Here is an 18,105-nt window from a genome sequence, read left to right on the forward strand (position 1 = left end):
TCTCAAGATGTGAAATAACATCTGTGGTTCCCATATTATTTGATAAAGGCGGTTGATTCTCCTTCAGTGACCTAATTTCTGCTTGCATTTGTCAGTAGCTGAAGGGGAAACCTAGTTCTGGCTTTGAAATGGTGCACTTTCATACAGCATCAACGCTACAGGTAAACATGTTTTCTTCAATAATGAATCCGCTTTCAATTTGCGGGGAACCCTCCTGCGTTTGACTTGTGAGAGAGTCCTCTCTGATCATGTTTGTAGAAAGTGTTTCAATTGCAGCTGTCAATGCCATTGGGAAAAGCTGCTGTTTTTTTTTCTATTTAGAATGCTATAGAGCACAACCAAAGCCACATAATCTTTCCATCTCCGGACTCCAGTTCACGTCAGTTTGTATCAGGTCAGCGCCTTTCCCCACCAGTCTTCTCTACACTTGTGATTCATACCTGCAGTGCTGAACATGTTGTGCTTTAAGTAAACTATCTCCTTTCCTAATTGTAGGTTTCATTTACAGTAATTTGTTGATATGACCTTGCTTATCATTATGTCTGCAAAACCATAATTAGGAACATTCATATCTTGTTTATGCAACGCTGTTACGACAGCCAGTCTGTAGTCATTTTATTTCAGCCTCGATTCATATTCATAGTGCTGTGCTGTCTCAACATGAGCAGCGAGCAAAGGATTTATATAATTGCATCTTATATAATATCTCACACTTTGCAGCAATCCTCTTAATCTTTTTCATTTGAATGTTAGTCACTTTCAGTTATTCCCATGAAGTACATATCAAAAGGGTATTTATGTATTCCTGATATTAAGGATAAATTCTGATTTTATGAGTAAGGAGAACGGAGTTGAAAGTAATACATTTTGACATGCAGCCCATGGTTCTCTGGGCTGCAGTTAAACAGACATACATCAGAGGCTGGGTGTAGAATGGCTCAGACTCTCCAGTGTCTTTCTAAAGCACCTGGTCTTCCATTAACAGCAACGGTACCCACAGCACCTCTGTGTGTGTTGCACAGTTTTGCTGACAGATTTGAAAAATGTTGTATATTACTGAGGTGAGCAACACCTTTCATGCCAAAGAAAAATAACGACAATTGAAATACAGGCATACTGAATCCTGACCACGAAAACAGTTATGTGTTTACATTCACTGTATTGACTTTGTGTCTCAGTGTAGAAGCTTATTTCCAGATGTACTCTGATGTATACAGTTTGTGTGGTCCTAAAGTACATGCCACTGTGTTCATTTTATTTCAATATATTTCTTTACCCAACTCTTCCCTTTTCAAGATGTTTGCAGTCCGAGTGAATTGAACTTGCTGCAATCTTGCTTGCAGGGCTGTGTAACTTCCTGTGTGACTTGAGAAATAACGTAAAAGCAAGTTGAGACAACAGAGTTGAAAGGTTACAGGAACCAAAGAAACCTAGCTTCTAGATAAAAAGACAAATAGAGTCGTTCTGCCAGTTTTCTTTTTGTTGTAATGGTATTTTGTGTAATATTTAGGTAGTAATATAGGTGCTATATACAGTACGTGGCGAAAGCAGATTCAGTTCAGCTGTTACTTTTCTTGGGCCAGTGCAGGCAGTCTGTAGTTAAGCATGGGAGTGATGAGCAAATTCAAAGCTAACAATACCTCAGTATCAGGCTCACTCATGATGACCTCAGGGAAATCAATAGGACTTATCAGTCCTCAGTTAAATAAGTTAGAAGCAGTACTGTAAATAGCAGAGCCTCCTGTGAAAGGCATGCCCCAGATAACTCCTTAAAATCTGCTGTGTGCAGTAAAGCTGTTCATTGTTTGCCATGAAAACATAATAAAACACTAGAATCCTCTTAGCTGCCTCTCTTGTGTTGTAAGCAGTCTACCTCGTTACAAGCCTTGTTAGCAAGGGACTGCCCTTGCTTCCATATTTCACAGGCAGTATAGTAGCTGTGTTGTCAAGGGGGGCTTTTTCATCTACCTCAGGTAACAGGAGCCAGGCTGAGTCATACCAATCTTTTCTGGAGCCATTTTAAAGCCTTGGAGAAAATAGCTGCACAACTACCGAGTTATGTTGAGTGAAATCATAAACCGGATTGTGTATTTCTTATTAATGACTAACTGTTTAATATAGTGGCCGTCCATGCATTCGTGATACAAAAGAAAACAGCATGGTCTTCTGCCATTTAATTTGCATGAGGAAAAAGCGTGAAACGTGGTGCTAAGCCAAGATATGCATTTAGGCTGTTGTGTCCTATTATTAGCCATTATGTTAAATGAACTCAATGGATGATTTGTTTTACTGGTTTATGTTTTGACAAAATAATATGCTAATATCAATGATCTCTATCAGACAGAATGTGTCATTTTGTAACAAGGAGAAGAATCATCATTAGGGTCACTTGTGGAAGCATCCAGCCTATGACACCACTGGCATCAATAACATGATTGGCTCTTCCTGTTGCCACTCAGCATATTGTTCTTCCAGTTTTTCTCTGGATAGAGTTGCTCTAGAATAGTGACTGTTTGCAGTTCCTGTTGCGTATTCCTAATGGAATCACGCTGGAGTCAAGAATAACTCCTAATTGTGTTAGCTTTTCTGCAGTCATTCTAAAACCAAACAAATAATTTCATTAGAAATGCAGTTTTGGTTGAGGAATAGCAGAGACTGTAACTTAATGTACACAAATTAAAAATGTCAAGGAAGCAAAATTACTTGAGAGCAGCTTATGATGAGTGTAGAACATGCCTATTAACAAATACACATTGTTTATTTTTATATTATTCATATAATATGATAATGTACAGAATAACAGCCTGATCATTAGAAGTGCAAAGCCATCATTATCTTATGAACTAAACCAGCTCATTCTCAAAATCCATATTGCTTCAAACTTGAACCAATGGCTGGACAGCAAAATGAAGATCGTCATTGACTAGGCTTTCAATATACTTTGAGAGAATTGGCATCCAATGTCAAGGTCTGTTTCTGAGTTTATACGGTTTTGTATCAGGACCACTGTGTAAATGGTTCCACTAAGGTTTCTTAAGGGTAGTAGTATAGTGTTATAAAGCTATCCTCATTTTGTTTCAAATGGGCTACAGTCTAATGATATTTTACAGAAATACCTAAAAGGCAGGGAATGAGTTGTGTTTCACCACAAAAAGAACAATTAAATGATGAGGCTAAACCAGGACTGCAGCCCCTTGGGAGTGCCTTGTAAAACAGCAGACTTGAAAATGAATGCATGGGTTAGAAAACCAGCTTGAATCCCTGGGAGTGCAGTTCACTGCGTTTGTAAATGTGTACGCAGGGGGCTGTGTTGGTGGCACTCGGGTTCATTTGTAAACCAAAAAGGTACCAGATCTCATAATTAAGGAAGAACGAAAGTATTTTTGTTTGTAGATCTAATGTACTGACCTTAATTTACAGTAGCTCCCTTGTAGATGCTCCATGTTCTCATCTGCTTGTAGATCGGGGTTTCGTCCCTTATTGCTGGTGTCGGTAGCTGCATGCCGATCTTTGCCTAACCATCCTTTAACATAATCTTCAGGTTTGAACAATACCAGTGACGACCGTTTGCAGTTTAAAAAACTAGTAATGATGCAAACTGAATAATTCTCGCCCGTCAGACAAAAAAGTACCTGATCTGGGATCCGTTGCATTCCAGCACAAATTAACCTTCGGGTGGCACAAGGTGGTGGTGTTGATAAACACAGCTAATCTGCATTGTTTGAACGGCAGTACAAAGTAAATGATGTATCTCTTACTGCACAGTATTTTTGTCTTTATCTACATATACCTTCCTTTAGAGTATAACCTGCTACTGCTGCAATTAGTAACAGGTGCATGCCTATTTGGCTGCAGTAGTGGCAAGCAGAATTCAAAGGGGGGGTGGAGAAGCTTGTGTCCCTGAAGCCAAGACTAGCAGAGTACACAGAAGTCTGGGAAAATGAGTAAAATACATTGCACGAAATTCTAGTGTAAAAGTTAACATTATTGTTTAAATTGATGAAATGATAAAACAGCATTTTAAAAACCAAAGTTAAATAATGAAACTGAACACCAGTTCTAACTATAACTGGTGCTCGGTCTACCCTGGCCAGAAGGGTTTATTTATACTGAAGGCTTTGATTGTTTGAAATCTCTAAGACTCTAAGATAGCAATGCTTTCCAGTAAATAATGAATGAAAGTGTTTTTTTTTTGTTTTTTTTCTTTGGTGTCCTGGTCATACAGTGCATCTTGCTCTTTGACAAAGACTCACCTTTACAATCACTGTAGAAAACCAGTAGACACCAATGGTGTGGTTGGTGCCTTTTAAATCTCTTATTAAAATCAGCTGATTCAAATTTAAATAGGTTTCTTTTTTTTCCCAAAAGGATTGAAAAAACGTACAAGAAAGGCCTTTGGCATACGCAAGAAAGAAAAGGACACCGACTCCACGTGAGTTTGTGGGCCATATTTATCGAGGTTTGATTTTTATACTGATAGCTTAGATAGTGAAAGCTTGATGTAAAGGTCAAATCCCTTCCCAGAAGCAGCAGCTCACTGCAAAAAAAAAAAAACGGTACGCTATGGTAGAACGGTATGCTTCGAGAATATTTATTTTATTTTTCAGAGGGCATGCATCCTTCAACCTGCTTGTGACTAATATAACTTGCTAATTTTGAATGAAGTTCCTTAGACTTAATAAAGAACAAACAAACAGAATATCCCATTTCCAACGTATTCATTTTAACAAAGAGATATCTTTGCAGCCATTCCTACAGCATTGCACTTTGTAATTTGCTTTTTAAAAACAGGTGCTTAGTTACTCAATGATTTACGATAAACAGCTATATTATTTTATATTAAAAACTATATAAGATTATTATTATTATTATTATTATTATTATTATTATTATTATTATTATTATTATTTGTGACAGTTATGTTCTGTTTTCTTACAGGGGATCACCAGACAGAGATGGTAATGTAAGTATTCCTCTTATAACTACCATCATTTATATTTACTAGAGCTGCTGTATGTACCACTCACTGATATTTTCATCTACTCATTTTGATCTTTCTTTCTAAAGAAAAAGACAAATGGCGCTGCAAATGGATTTTATGCAGAGATTGACTGGGAGCGATATGTAAGTACTGATCTACTATGTAGGCAGTGTAACCCGTGGCATGGGTCACGCCATTGCATTAGCTGAATCAGTAAATGGGGGTTTTCACTTTTGAAAAGAATATTTGCTATCTGTAACTGCAGCCAGCACCTAGAGGATGTGATAACTGAAGTTACACAAACCATAAATGTGTTACCTCAGGTGGTTGTAATTAACCTTACAGTAAAGCTGGAATGGATCCTAGTAGGCCGTGGAAGTCGTAGCGCCGTCCCTGCAAAGTTATAAACCAGTCTCCTACAGTAATTATATTATACCATTTTAAACAGAAGCTGAGGCATGAGGCACAGTTGATAATGCATGCTATTTTTGTATTTTGTGTATTCCATCACTTATTCAAACACCAATAATACTTCCTGAAATGCTGCACGCTTCATTGACTCATCTTTCCTTTCGCATTGCAAGTATACAAAAACCAGGACCATAGTCTGCATCAAAAAAACAGCTACAACACCCAATACATCTCTGTGATTGCACAAGAATGCCCTCAAGCAATATACTTTAGGGTGTATGCCTTTTTCATTCTTCTAGAATTCTCCAGAGATTGATGATGAAGGCTACAGCGTCAGGCCGGAGGATTCAACCTATATCCTTCCTGTATGAACGTACACACTTTAGAATGGTTTTCAAACATAGCTTTTAAAATTAAAGCTGGTAGAACATATTGAAAGGATTGAAAAAGTGTTGCAAAACACAGAAATGTACTCTTAATGGTTCTAAAAAACAACAACAAAAAATACTATTGTATTCTATTACTTTATGGTATACTTTAAGATTCCAACCACCACCACCCCCAGACACACACCCCCAAACACACAAGAGTCAAAATTGTGTTTTCTATATAATAAATTGCATTTCTACAACATATTTTGAAACTGTGAGAAATTGTGTTGTAATATACGTTGTCTTCTCTAACTAAGATCCACCCTCCCCCAAAGCAAAGCACTTTTTTTCATCCAGCGAATCAGAAGAGGAGGAAGACCATCGGAAAAAGTTTAAAATTAAGATTAAACCTTTACAAGCTAAAGACGCCTCAAACTGTACAGCAGCGTCTGTAGATGTACTAAAAGCATCCATAGGCAGCATCGCCCTGTCTCCATCCCCTGTGGTGAGTTTTGCTTCGAACACAAACCTGTCGTGTTACTATTTGTGGAATGACTGTTCATTTATGACACAGCAGTACAAGTACTGTTCAGTCGAAGCATGTATTGTTCTGTGCCTGTAGTGACCTGTGGTTTTTGTGCTAATTATAAAATAGCAATGTGATATGTTCTACCTGGAGATTGTGTAAAAGCTCTGGATTATTTACATAAGCATGCCCCAGGGGGTATTTATCGGTTCTTGTCATTTGAAAGGACATACATTTTCAAGCTGGAGCCACCCTTATAAAACTTACCATAGTAAAAGCATGGCAAAGTGTAATAGTGCACAGTAAAAGCGTGGTCAAAGATAACGAGGTATACTGTATTAAAGTATATTAATAAACATGGCACACTGCGGTAAATGCATAGTATAGCCAGGGGAAATAGATGGGATTCCATGCAAAAATACTATTTTATAATGTAATGGTACAAGAAAAGCCATGCAGAAGACGCACCATTTATTGTGTCGAGCTGTCGAAAGTTAATGGCCTTTAAAAGTGCAAGATTTAATAAAGTGTTCCTGTAAAACAGTCCAGGTTTATTTCAAACTCTTGTAGTGGTTTCCTTCTTACCCATTATCGCCATACCCCTGATATATAACACAGGAAGTGGTGTTGTGGTTTCAGGAGGTTCTGTCGAGGATTGTTATAACAATTCGAATCCAAGCCTTTGTCTTATTAAGCCTTTGTCTTGTTCAAGGTCTTGCATTGCTTAGGAAGGTATAAAGATGGAAGATTGAAGTGGTGTGCTACTACATTATAGCTGGTAGAACTACTCCCCTTAAACACACACACATTGAAACATCAGCCTTTTGCAAGGGACGGTACAATCACACAGCCAGACTGGTGTACACACATTCCTTAAAGGGACTATATTCCCACGGGAAAACATGCATCAGTATGTCCTTGTTATTATTATTTTATTTCTGTTTTGAATAATGATGCATGTGTTTTTTTTTTTTTTTTTTTGAAGTGGCAAAGTAATCATTTTCATTCTGTTTGAAATGTAGATGATTAACTTGCTTTATTAAGTTCTCTCTCTTCAAAGCAAAGCCATTAACCTGGCCTTTTAGTGTCTTTAGAAATGAAGTTTGCATGGTTCCTGCATTTTGAGCAGATGGTGTTAAAATGGGGCTACGTTGCTGATTCTTTTTAGTTTTTTTTTTAACAGGTTATTGATTCAATATTGCCCATATAATATTAGAATATACAGTATATTGAGTTTCTGGTGACTTTAAAGCGGTGGCATTATGATTTTATCAATCACTCTTTGACAAGTCTATGAATTGGTTATTTAATTTATAATTCACAGATACACCTAACAGTGAAGTCAAATGGGTACCACTGTATAGCCTACCCAGACTTGTAAATATTTTAGTTTCCATTAACTTAATAACAAACCTTATGCAATTACCTGTATGAATTATACATGAGAACATGCCATACCACTATGGAACATTGCTACGACAACCTGTTTCTGCCAAGAGGTAACCATGGTTACAGATTGACCATGAAATCTATTTGGAAGAATGGGAGGCAGGGCAAAGGTTAACAGGGTTCTCAACAACACAAGATTAGGATGCATTTGAAATACAAAAGAGAATTCCAGCATGGAATTTACTTATCATTAAATATGTTATGTAACTGGAATAAAGTGTTTACTTGAATACATATTTAAAAGTAAATGCTACTCATAGTTATGGATATTAAGAAAGACCCTTCTGTTTTCTGAATATGCAGTTTACGAGAATTTAATCTTTATTCTAAATATTGAGCTTTCCAAATAGTAATGGAGTGTTGGCCTGCATGTGAATGTAGCTACTCATGCAGTCTTTGTTGGTACAGTAGCTTTCTGCTAAAAGTGTTTTTTGAAGATCTCTTGGTCTTTTGAATAGGCTCTACCATTTGTAAGCTTGAAAGATTAAATAACCCCCAAATGTTGAGTAAATCATAATCAAATCATAAACAAATCAGAATGGAAAAAACAAAACAAAACAAGCATTGGTGATTTTCAAGACTACATTAGCACAGCCCCCTGAACGTCTGGACAATCTGCTAGGTAACTGGAATCCCAGAATTCCCATGTGCCTGGCCAACGGCTGAGCTCAGTTCCAACATGTTGTGCAATAGCGTTGTTTTATTTCATGTGATGCATTGTTTCTGACTTGGTCATAAATAACGACTCATTTCATACCTCATTTTCACTAAGCCCATCATGCCCTTTATCCTTCCTAACGCAGTATTTCCTCTCTTTCAAACTCTGGCTTCATTGTATAGAAGAGAAGTGCGGTAAGATTCTGTTCCTTGCCAGGTTTCACACAGCTATCTGTATGTGCTTTTAATGCATGTGTGCATGTGTTTGTCATTCAAAAATATATGTACTCTATAAAAATAAAAACAATAACAAAAATAACAATGGTGTAAAACATTAGGCATTTATCTTTGGAATTAAGGGGACGATAGATGTAAATGATGTAAATGTCCTGAGTGTTTAAAATGGACTTTTAAACATTAAAAAATGCTAAATGGTTGTATTATAAACAATATTTTCATATTGACACACAATATATAGAAGAACTGAAAAGCACAGTACTTCATAATACCGTTAATACTGTCAAAACTGTGCCCAGGCATTTATAGCACTTTTGGCAGTGCTGTTGCATGATTCAGTACTGTATATGAGCTCACACTTAAATAAGCAGTTAATATTGAGCAGTAAATAATAATAAGCCTGATACATCATTTGACAACACATAACTACTTCTTTGTTTACCCTATAAAACTGTTCAGATCAATGCCTCTAGTAAGATGACTTGTTCTGAAAGTTTATTTATTTATTTATTTGTGATTCAAATATCAAGCTGCATTTTCAGGTTGTCATGGTCTCATGGTCTTTAGTTGGAATGCCTCAGAGGTCCAATAAAAAGACTATATCAAGGTCACGTGGTGTACGCACCAACTGGATGCCAATCCTTAGATGACCTAAGCTTCTAGTCAAAATCAGACTGCGGTTGTCTGATCATTTTCAAACTTTTGTATCTTGTTGTCCCAGAAACTCTGATAGCGGCGTACTGTGTGCTTAAATGGGAGGGGTTGCTTTTTTTTTAATGTAATAATTTGTTTAGATTTTGCTTCAAAACCATGAAGTGTGAACACATTTTTGTTGGATTAAGTACATGTATTTGTTTTCGCCAGTGTCTGCTCAGCATGCCCCTATTCTCACTTATTTATATTACAGCTCAACTGATTATTTATTTAATTACATGTAAGGTTTTTTTTGATCGGGAGGGGGTTTGTACTGTAACTAGACTTGTGTAATCTTGTTTTAATTAAATCAGGAACAGTCTGAATTTGAAGTACTGTTGTTTCTTGATACTACCGAGAAATGCCCTTATTCTTCCTTTCTGTGCCCTTTGTAAATTCGAAGTACAGGTATAAAGTACGAGAGTATTGCATTAACTCGGGCAGCCTGGACTAAAAGAATCGGGTCATGCTTGGAAATGACATCAATAAATAACAATAAATAACTGAGGTGGGGCCAGATACAGTCAGAGATGACACAAGCCATTTCCTGCTGAGCAATATGTATGTATGGAATAAACCACATACATGGTGAATTTGTAAAATTATCCACTGTTTGTCATTGACAAATTATGAAATTCCCTTGATTTCCAGCACTTCTTAAACCATGTTAGTATTGAAAAGGGATTGACTTTCAGATAAGAGAAATGTTGTTAGCTACTGTAGTTTCTTTGATGACTCCTCAGTGTTCTGTCACACATACACAGATTTACGGGTGTTATTTAAAACAAAAATGACAATGAGAGGAGCATATGAGTAGCTTTTAAACTAAATGAATTTTGATCAGCATGAATGGTGAGATAATCCACAAAAGATAAGTACTGTTAAATAGCATTCTACTTTAATGGGGCTATGGCTAATGAAATAGTTCCACACATTTCAATGTGCTATGCATTATTTCAAACATCTGTCTTCATTGTACAAAATGATATCTGGGACCATTCTAGGTTAAAGAATGCTGTGAGTCTGCCACTTTGTCCCCAAAGAAACTACTCAGGTGAAAAGAGACAGGAAGTGCAATTCTGACATGCCACCCCTGATAGAAAGGCAATTAAACAGAGAGCTTTCTGTAACAAACGTGTTTAAGTGAACATACATGTGTGCTGTAACGTGCGTCTTTTAGTACAGTCTGATTTTAGCTTTTGTTTAGTAATTAAATGGCCTGTATTTACCCTGGGACCCTCCATTGTTGCAGCTGTTTGTTATTTAAAGTGTTGTTACTGACTTGTCACTCTCTGATCAGGTGTCTCTTCTCTCTTCCTTTTTGTTGGTCACAGAAGCATAGCCCGGTAAGTTGTCAAGATTTTGATCATAAAAGATAATTCAGTGCTTTCAGTGCCATTACGTCACTAACAGTGAAACCTTGATTATACAAAGTCCAATTCTACGAATGCCTCTGTTCCTCAAACTGCCCCCTCTTATTAACGTGTTGAGTGTAATGCTTATCTGCCCTGTTTTCACGGAGACAGTGTACTAATCAGCCCTCCACCTCGAGTGTGATAGTAGGCTAGAGTATATTGTATGGGGTTGTATTGTAATTTATTCAAATTGGTCCCAGTTAGATTGGAAAACAGAGGTTTCACTGTATAACAATATACTGCTTAGCCAGTGGTGCTGGATGAAGTAATTACTAATGAATGTTAAGCTGAACACCCAGCTATGTGTCATTCTCAAACCTGCCCGCAGCGTGGGTGGAATGCCTCAGGTACACAGGCTGTTTCTAACTCAATATTTTACAATATATTGAAATTCCTTCTTGATTTGTAGCACTGCTTTGACAGCTGTTATAAAAAATGATGCTATTGGCAGGATCTGAATAATGAATGGGACAGATTTATTAAGCTTTTGCTTTAATGAAAAAAAATGTACACTTTTTTTTTTTTTTTTTTTTTTTTTTTTTTTTTTTAAAGATACCTTTTTTAATTACAGGGCCTGATAAAAAGACACTTGTCAAGTAAGTTTTGTGGTCTGATATACAGCAGTAGAAGTTGATATTGACTTTGTAATATGTAAAATATGATATTATTTTCCATATGTATACATTTGTTGATTGTATTCTATCTAGCTATTTATCTATCTATCTATCTATCTAGCTATCTATCTATGTAGCGATCACTTTATTAATACATATCTATGTAGCGATCACATTACTATAACAAGGGTTGTGAATAATATATTACCCTTGTGGGCAATAAATAGCCCAAGAAAAAGTACCTTAATGCACCAAAGTACATTTAGCAGGCACCTGTTACCATATGTAGTTACCCTTTAAGATGATTCTGTCTAGATGTACAGGTGTGTTAAACATGCTGGGAAGCCCACAGCAGTTTATTGAGATTTTATTATATCTTCAGGAATAACTTTAGGATCTAGCTTTGAGTTTGTATCATGTTAAGTTTTAAGTCAGTGTGAGATACTAGGTGGAGAGTAATAGTAAAACTGGTCTATATACAGTACCAGCAATATTGCACTGATTCATCTTCTCCTAGGGGAAGAAATAGCAAGACCCAGGCGATCCACAGCAACACCCACCCCCATTGCAGAGCCAGTCAGGTGCGTACTCTCTGCACTGTTCAGTTATACTGCACCTTGTTATAATACCTCGGTGTAAATTAGCATTGCAGCACCTCTATAACCACTTCAGACTAAACGTGTTGCTATGGGCACTGTTCACAAAGCTTTATTTTGAAAGATATTTTGTTGAATAGTCTAATGAAATGCAATATTCATAAAACCGTTCTAAGCTGTTGTTAAAGATGGTCTAGAATAGTTTAATGAAAACAACAACAGACCCTAACTAATAAGTTACAGAGTTGTGATTAGGGTCCGATAAGTATGGCCTCATTCCTTCTCTTTCCAGTAAGAAAGCACTAGAGGATCCTACAGCTCTGTTTGGCCCACCTCTGGAAACAGCCTTTGAGGCACAGAAAACTGAAGGTACTTCATTTAATAAGCTTAAGATACTAAAACTACATGCAGAAATGTTATTGGTTTTGAACTGGAGGAGCCATTAATATTGCTATAGATATGTATTATCTTCCTTTTCAATGTAGCTGTAATGGACGAGTCTGAAGTGTGGGGTGTCCCTAGACCAAGTGAGCAAAATCAGGAGGCCCCATTATCAAGGCCATTTCCAACTGGAAGTAAGTCTTATTTGTTTGAATGCGCATTCCCAAAGCTGGGAAACTGTCAACCGTTTCATCTCATTAATCTTCAGCCATGATCACTCAAACCTCTAAATTAAACTAACAGATGTGAATATTCATTATCTCTATGCACTGATTAAGAAGTCTGGACTGATAAAATGTTAAAGGCCTCATGTGCAGCTGAAGAGCTTTAAAACCTGGCTATTTGCTGCGGCGAAATGGAACTGCATTGCAGTGTAATGCTCGCATCATGCTAACGTGCAAGAAGCGCTTAAGACCCTGAAGAAAAAGCGTCCACATCAGAACATTTTAGGACCCCAATTGTTAAAATAAAGCCATATCACAGTTATATCCCTGGCTCATTTAAAAACCTCCTGCGTTGGTTAGTACCTTCGTTTAGAAACACTCACTCGCCACCACCCGTCATTATTGGGGCATGCGATTCCTTTTCACCTCCTCCACTAAAGTTCATCTCATCTGTAAGAAAGAAATGTCTATTTTTTAATTTTAGCTCCGCCTCCACTTCCACCTAAGAATGTTCCAGCAACACCGCCTCAAACCGGTTCACCTTCAACAGATGTCACAGGTAAGAACAATTTACATTCGTTCAGGTTCATTATCTTTAACCTTGACCCTGCTGGTAGTTTCAATTGACCAATACAGTGTATGGTACAGTACATTGATGTTTATTTCTTATTATAATTGTGTGAAATTCTCTTTTCTTGAATTACATTGTGATCGATCTCCATAACACTTTTTTTGTCTTGTAATTATCTGTAACATAAAGATGGAGCTGCTTCAAAAAGTCCCAAGCATGAGTCTGACTCTGACGTCGCTACGCAGCAGCCAACTTCAAATTCACTCGAGGATCCTTCGGTAAAAGCGGGCAGGGATCGCAAACTGCCATCTATCAGCGACTTGGACAACATCTTTGGACCAGTAGAATGCCCAAAACCCCAGGCAGAGAGCACAGGGAGCCAGTGGGTCTGTTTTTCGGACGAGTCCCCAGAACACGCTGCTACTGCTGCTTCTGCCACTGCTCCTCCTACAACCCCTGCGCCTGCCTCTGTCCCAGCCCCTGCTTCTGCCCCTGCTCTTGCCCCTGAACCAGCCCCTGCCTCTGCTCCTGTCCCTACCCCAGCCCCTGCCTCTGTCCCAGCCTCTGCCCCAGCTCCAACCCCTGCTCCTGCCACTGCCTCTGCCCCAGCCCCTGCCTCTGCCCCAGCCCCTGTCCCTGCCCCAGCCCCTGCTCCTGCCCCTGCTTCTGCCCCGGCTCCTCCAGTGGTGTACCCCAAAGACAAACTTGTGTCCCCCCCGCCTGTTCCCCTGATCCCACCTGTGCAATCTGAGACCAAAGCAGCTTCTCCCCCCGCTGAGCCCACACGCAATATCCCCCCTCCCCTGAACCTAAACGGGAAGAGGAGTTCCGACCTGCCTCCAGGAAAAGACCATGCTGTCGAATCAACAGTGTCTCCCAAAGAGTTTGGGCAGGGTCCGAGAGCCACACCCCCTCCGCCTCCGCCCCCCACCTACAGGACGGTGGTGTCCTCCCCGGGACCCTGCTCGGGGACGAGCACTGGCAGTGGTACGTGTGCCATAGTTTACTTTAATAGAGGGCTGCCACCGCACATTCTGCTGTGTGTCATTTTACATTTAAATGTGTGTTTGTTTCCCCTGAAGTGTGATGGATTGACAGCAGTGGAGACTAAAATAAGTCTTTAGTTTCACGTTCACAAATATTTGGGACTGAAAAGCAGGGAAATGTTTTTTTTTTGTTTATTTTTTAAAGTAAGCAAATACAATTTAGTTATTTTAGTTTATACCAAGGTGGCAGACAGGCACTCAGGTTTCACAGTTATAGTCATGCTGTACACTGTGAAGGTGTGGATCCTGTCTGACAGCATTGCCTCTGAAGCTTAGACGGTTCATTCTCAGACTTACCTCTATATAACAGATGTATATTATTGTACTGATGGCATCTGTTTAAAAGGATGCGGCCCCTACTGATTTACTGAAGCCCACTCCCTCACAAATGAACTTGGTTTTACATGCAGGACTACGGGGTCCCACGTGCAGGTGGTCTAAAATTTTCAGTTTGGATTGGGGGTTCAGTTCTAAGGCAGGGTTGATGTATATGTAAAAGGTTGAGTGTGTAAATCCTTCTTTGTGGTTGAAGAGTAATTTCTGCAGAGTAGACTTCGCTTGTATGTCCCGTTGTTCCTCCCAGAGAGAGAACAATGAATGCTGATAGCAGCAGGAGCACTTAGACCTTTCACATGTCAGCTTTCTTTTGTGTCTTCTATCTGTGGAAAAGCTAGCTATCAAACCTAGAATACAGACTGATTAGAAGCTATATTGAAGATGGCACAGGTTAAAATGAAAGGTCATTTCATGAACATTTAAATGGCGTAAACAGTCTATTTAACTACTCTGTATTTAGTCATGTAGTCATGCTGTTAGCCCAGACAGTTGTACGAATGAATGTACAACTCAAAACAAAGCTTTTAGTGCAATAATTAGTGTCATAATAATAAAATAATCATAATCCAGTGGAGGTTATTGGTCAAATTCAGGTTTTCTCCTGCTGTTTGTTTATAGGTTCATCTTCCCCAGCACGTCCTGCCACCCCATTGGCTAGCAGCAGCCCAACCCCGCCCCCTCCTCCTCCGCGGCCGCCCTCCCGACCCAAACTGCCTCCTGGGAAGCCCGGCGCCGGAGACGTGGTACGTGTCGTGCCATTCATATAATTCAACTAGAAAGAATACTTCATTAACATCCCAGGCAAAAAAAGTCATTTGACATTAAAAGTGAGACAACCATGGTGGCTTTGCACAGGTTTAATACATTGAACAGTTAATGGAAGAACTATAAACAGTGCCACCTTGTGGCCAGTGTGGGGTATTAAGCCAACAGAACGACAGATCCCAGTAAGAAATGCCACTGACTGCATTATCATCGGCATAGATTTTATAATTGCTAGAAAGCTGAAATATTTAATTAGATTTTAATGTTGTTATAGGTGCTGCATCTTTTAAAAAGGATCTTGCAGTGCAGAGGTGGCTGTTGTGACACTGCAGCTGACCGTGCTGAGCATTGTCATGCTGTTTTGATGGTTAATGAAACACCTGTCTGGTGTCATTGACAACAAAATGCAGCTAATGTTACTGAAAAGGAGAAAACGTGAGATAAAAAGGATTCTTAAAATTGCACCTCTTTTGCATTTATGTTATTTCATTTCTGTTTGTGTTTTTCAGTCAGGGATAAAGTGTATTAGTCTACTGCTGAATTATTCTATGCAGTATGATTTGGGTTCAGACTGTTTGATAAACAGATTTCACACTTCAGTCTCGCTAGGATGACTCATTGAGGGCAACATTTTTTTTTGTAATTGTTGTGTCTAGATCTCAACATCTTTCTGAGTCATTTTCTAGGCACCCTTACCTCACTATCTCCAAACAGATGGAAACTGCTGCATTAAAAGGCTACCCTTACACAACAAAGGTTTGTTCCTGGTGAATTTTAGGGTTGCCATCTGTCCCTGTTTTCCCTGGAAGGTCCCAGTTTTGAGGATGGTGTCCCAGAAATTCAATATGCCTTTGCAGGACATTAAATGCAACGAGTACCTAAACACAAGTTAGATAAATCAGGATACGATAATTACTGCAATAGACACACAACATGATTTCTATCACTCCCACTCCCCCCACTCCATCGCTGCCCGCCCTGGGAGTTGCTGTGTATTGTGCCTGAGTGGTGGTAGCCCTACTAGGGTTCATCGTACAGGAAGTGGGAACTGTGTGAAGCAGAGCAGCGTGCTCAGTGAGTGTTTCTTGTTTTGTTTTTTTTGTCCTCCAGCCCCGGCCATTCAGCCCTCCCATTCACTCCTCCAGCCCGCCTCCGGTGGCGCCTCTGGCTCGGGCTGAAAGCACGTCCTCCATCTCATCGACCAACTCCCTGAGCGCAGCCACGACGCCCACTGTCGGTAAAGAACTCTCCGTTTGCGTTTCAGGTCGGAATTATTTCACAGTCAACTGGAAAAGCCATGTGTTTTCTCAGCCTGATATTTTATCAGTAGTATTGTTCAAGCTGATATGATATTAAAAAAAAAAAAAAAAAACATATAGTTATATTATAATTTTTATATATATATATATATATATATATATATATATATACGTATATATATATATATAATATATATATTAAGGTTTCCAAACTAGTTTGATATATAAAATACCCATTAGGCAATTACTTTGTCATCGTAGCGTCAAGCCTTCACTAACACGTTCAGCATATTTAGTTGTTGTAATAATATGCACTTAACATGTATTTGGCTGGGCTGAGAATCCACTAGGCCATTTCTAATGTACATATTATTTAAAAATCAGTTAAGTGAAATTACATCTATGGGTTTTTTTTTAAACTTTCCAAACTGCTGTGTTTAAATGAATTTTAATTACTCTTTTATTCCATTCATAATTCATTTCTTTACATTTTTCTCTTTGTATATGTTTTTTTTTTTTTTATGTGAATCTATAAAGATGTGTCATTGTTTTGTTCCTGCTTTCGTTTATTCTTGATTTATGGTTTTTTATTTATTTATTTATTTTTGTTAATGCTTGCTTTCTTTTCTTTAATTTTCCTTTTTGTCAATGGTGTCAGCAGATGATGCTTTTGTTGACAAACTGCCCACGTTTGACCGGCATTGTCATACACCTGCAGGTATTTTTTCAGCCTCCCGGTTCAAAGGCATATTGAAATGTACAGTACAAGCTATTATGCCTGCAGAATTATGTATCTGTGGCATCTGTAATGTGTATGCATGCTGCATATAAGTGCATATACCATTCACACACACACACACACACACACACACACACACACACACACACACACACATACATATATATATATATATATATATATAAGCATCAAAATGTCAGTGATGAGAATGGCAGGCGTCACTTTGCATGGCAGATTTTTTGCATTTTTTAAACTGTACTAAAAATTCAAAGTAGACCAATCCCAAATCTAAAATTGCATTAATAATGCCCTATTTTCACGCCAGTCAACCCTAACACTACAGCTAAATTGATACTCTATGTAATTATTGTAATAATACAGAAACATCACCATTTCATATTCATGTTTGGGAAGCACACACACTTTCTTTTCAATTTTTACTCTTCGAAATTATTGTGATAATGTATTCGGGTATTGACTAAATAAAAACAAGACATGAATTGCAATAGAATTGTTTTTTAAATAAGACCATTTACTGTACATCAGGCGAAATATGTTAAATATTATGTATAAGAGAGAAACAGAATACACTAGTTAGCTTTGAAGTTGAGCCTTTAAAATGATATGTCACTGCACAACTTGTTAACATTCCTTGAAGACACACAAGAACAATTTGCCAAAACAGTGAAGGTCTGGTAGGCGCCTCACATACAATAAAACCCCACACTATCTGTATTTGATCAGGAAACTCATTCTCCAGCCCAGCCTTTGTGTTTCTCTCTATTCTCTTTTGAGTCCTTGGTTTAACCTGCTACTACTTCACTTCTTTCCTTT

General features: G+C 38.3%; 1 protein-coding gene across 8 annotated transcripts in view; it reads left to right on the forward strand.

Moving 5' to 3' along the window:
- The window catches only part of LOC121327096 (SH3-containing GRB2-like protein 3-interacting protein 1), a 49,508-nt gene that overhangs the window by 19,451 nt on the left and 11,952 nt on the right, over positions 1 to 18,105 (forward strand). For 2 of the 8 annotated variants that reach the window (XM_041270887.1, XM_041270892.1), the window contains exons 3-18: positions 4,369 to 4,432; positions 4,939 to 4,963; positions 5,068 to 5,124; positions 5,692 to 5,746; positions 6,087 to 6,268; positions 8,579 to 8,590; positions 10,660 to 10,671; positions 11,312 to 11,336; positions 11,872 to 11,935; positions 12,243 to 12,319; positions 12,436 to 12,525; positions 13,040 to 13,114; positions 13,316 to 14,113; positions 15,127 to 15,251; positions 16,384 to 16,537; positions 17,194 to 17,250. In XM_041270887.1, coding sequence (XP_041126821.1) covers positions 4,369 to 4,432; positions 4,939 to 4,963; positions 5,068 to 5,124; positions 5,692 to 5,746; positions 6,087 to 6,268; positions 8,579 to 8,590; positions 10,660 to 10,671; positions 11,312 to 11,336; positions 11,872 to 11,935; positions 12,243 to 12,319; positions 12,436 to 12,525; positions 13,040 to 13,114; positions 13,316 to 14,113; positions 15,127 to 15,251; positions 16,384 to 16,537; positions 17,194 to 17,250 — 1,872 coding nt within the window. The remainder of the gene's footprint in view (positions 1 to 4,368; positions 4,433 to 4,938; positions 4,964 to 5,067; positions 5,125 to 5,691; positions 5,747 to 6,086; positions 6,269 to 8,578; positions 8,591 to 10,659; positions 10,672 to 11,311; positions 11,337 to 11,871; positions 11,936 to 12,242; positions 12,320 to 12,435; positions 12,526 to 13,039; positions 13,115 to 13,315; positions 14,114 to 15,126; positions 15,252 to 16,383; positions 16,538 to 17,193; positions 17,251 to 18,105) is intronic. The other 6 variants (XM_041270891.1, XM_041270894.1, XM_041270893.1 and 3 more) reach the window with 4 other exon arrangements.

Source organism: Polyodon spathula, chromosome 14 (assembly GCF_017654505.1).
Source record: "Polyodon spathula isolate WHYD16114869_AA chromosome 14, ASM1765450v1, whole genome shotgun sequence".
Taxonomy (NCBI): Eukaryota; Metazoa; Chordata; class Actinopteri; order Acipenseriformes; family Polyodontidae; genus Polyodon; species Polyodon spathula.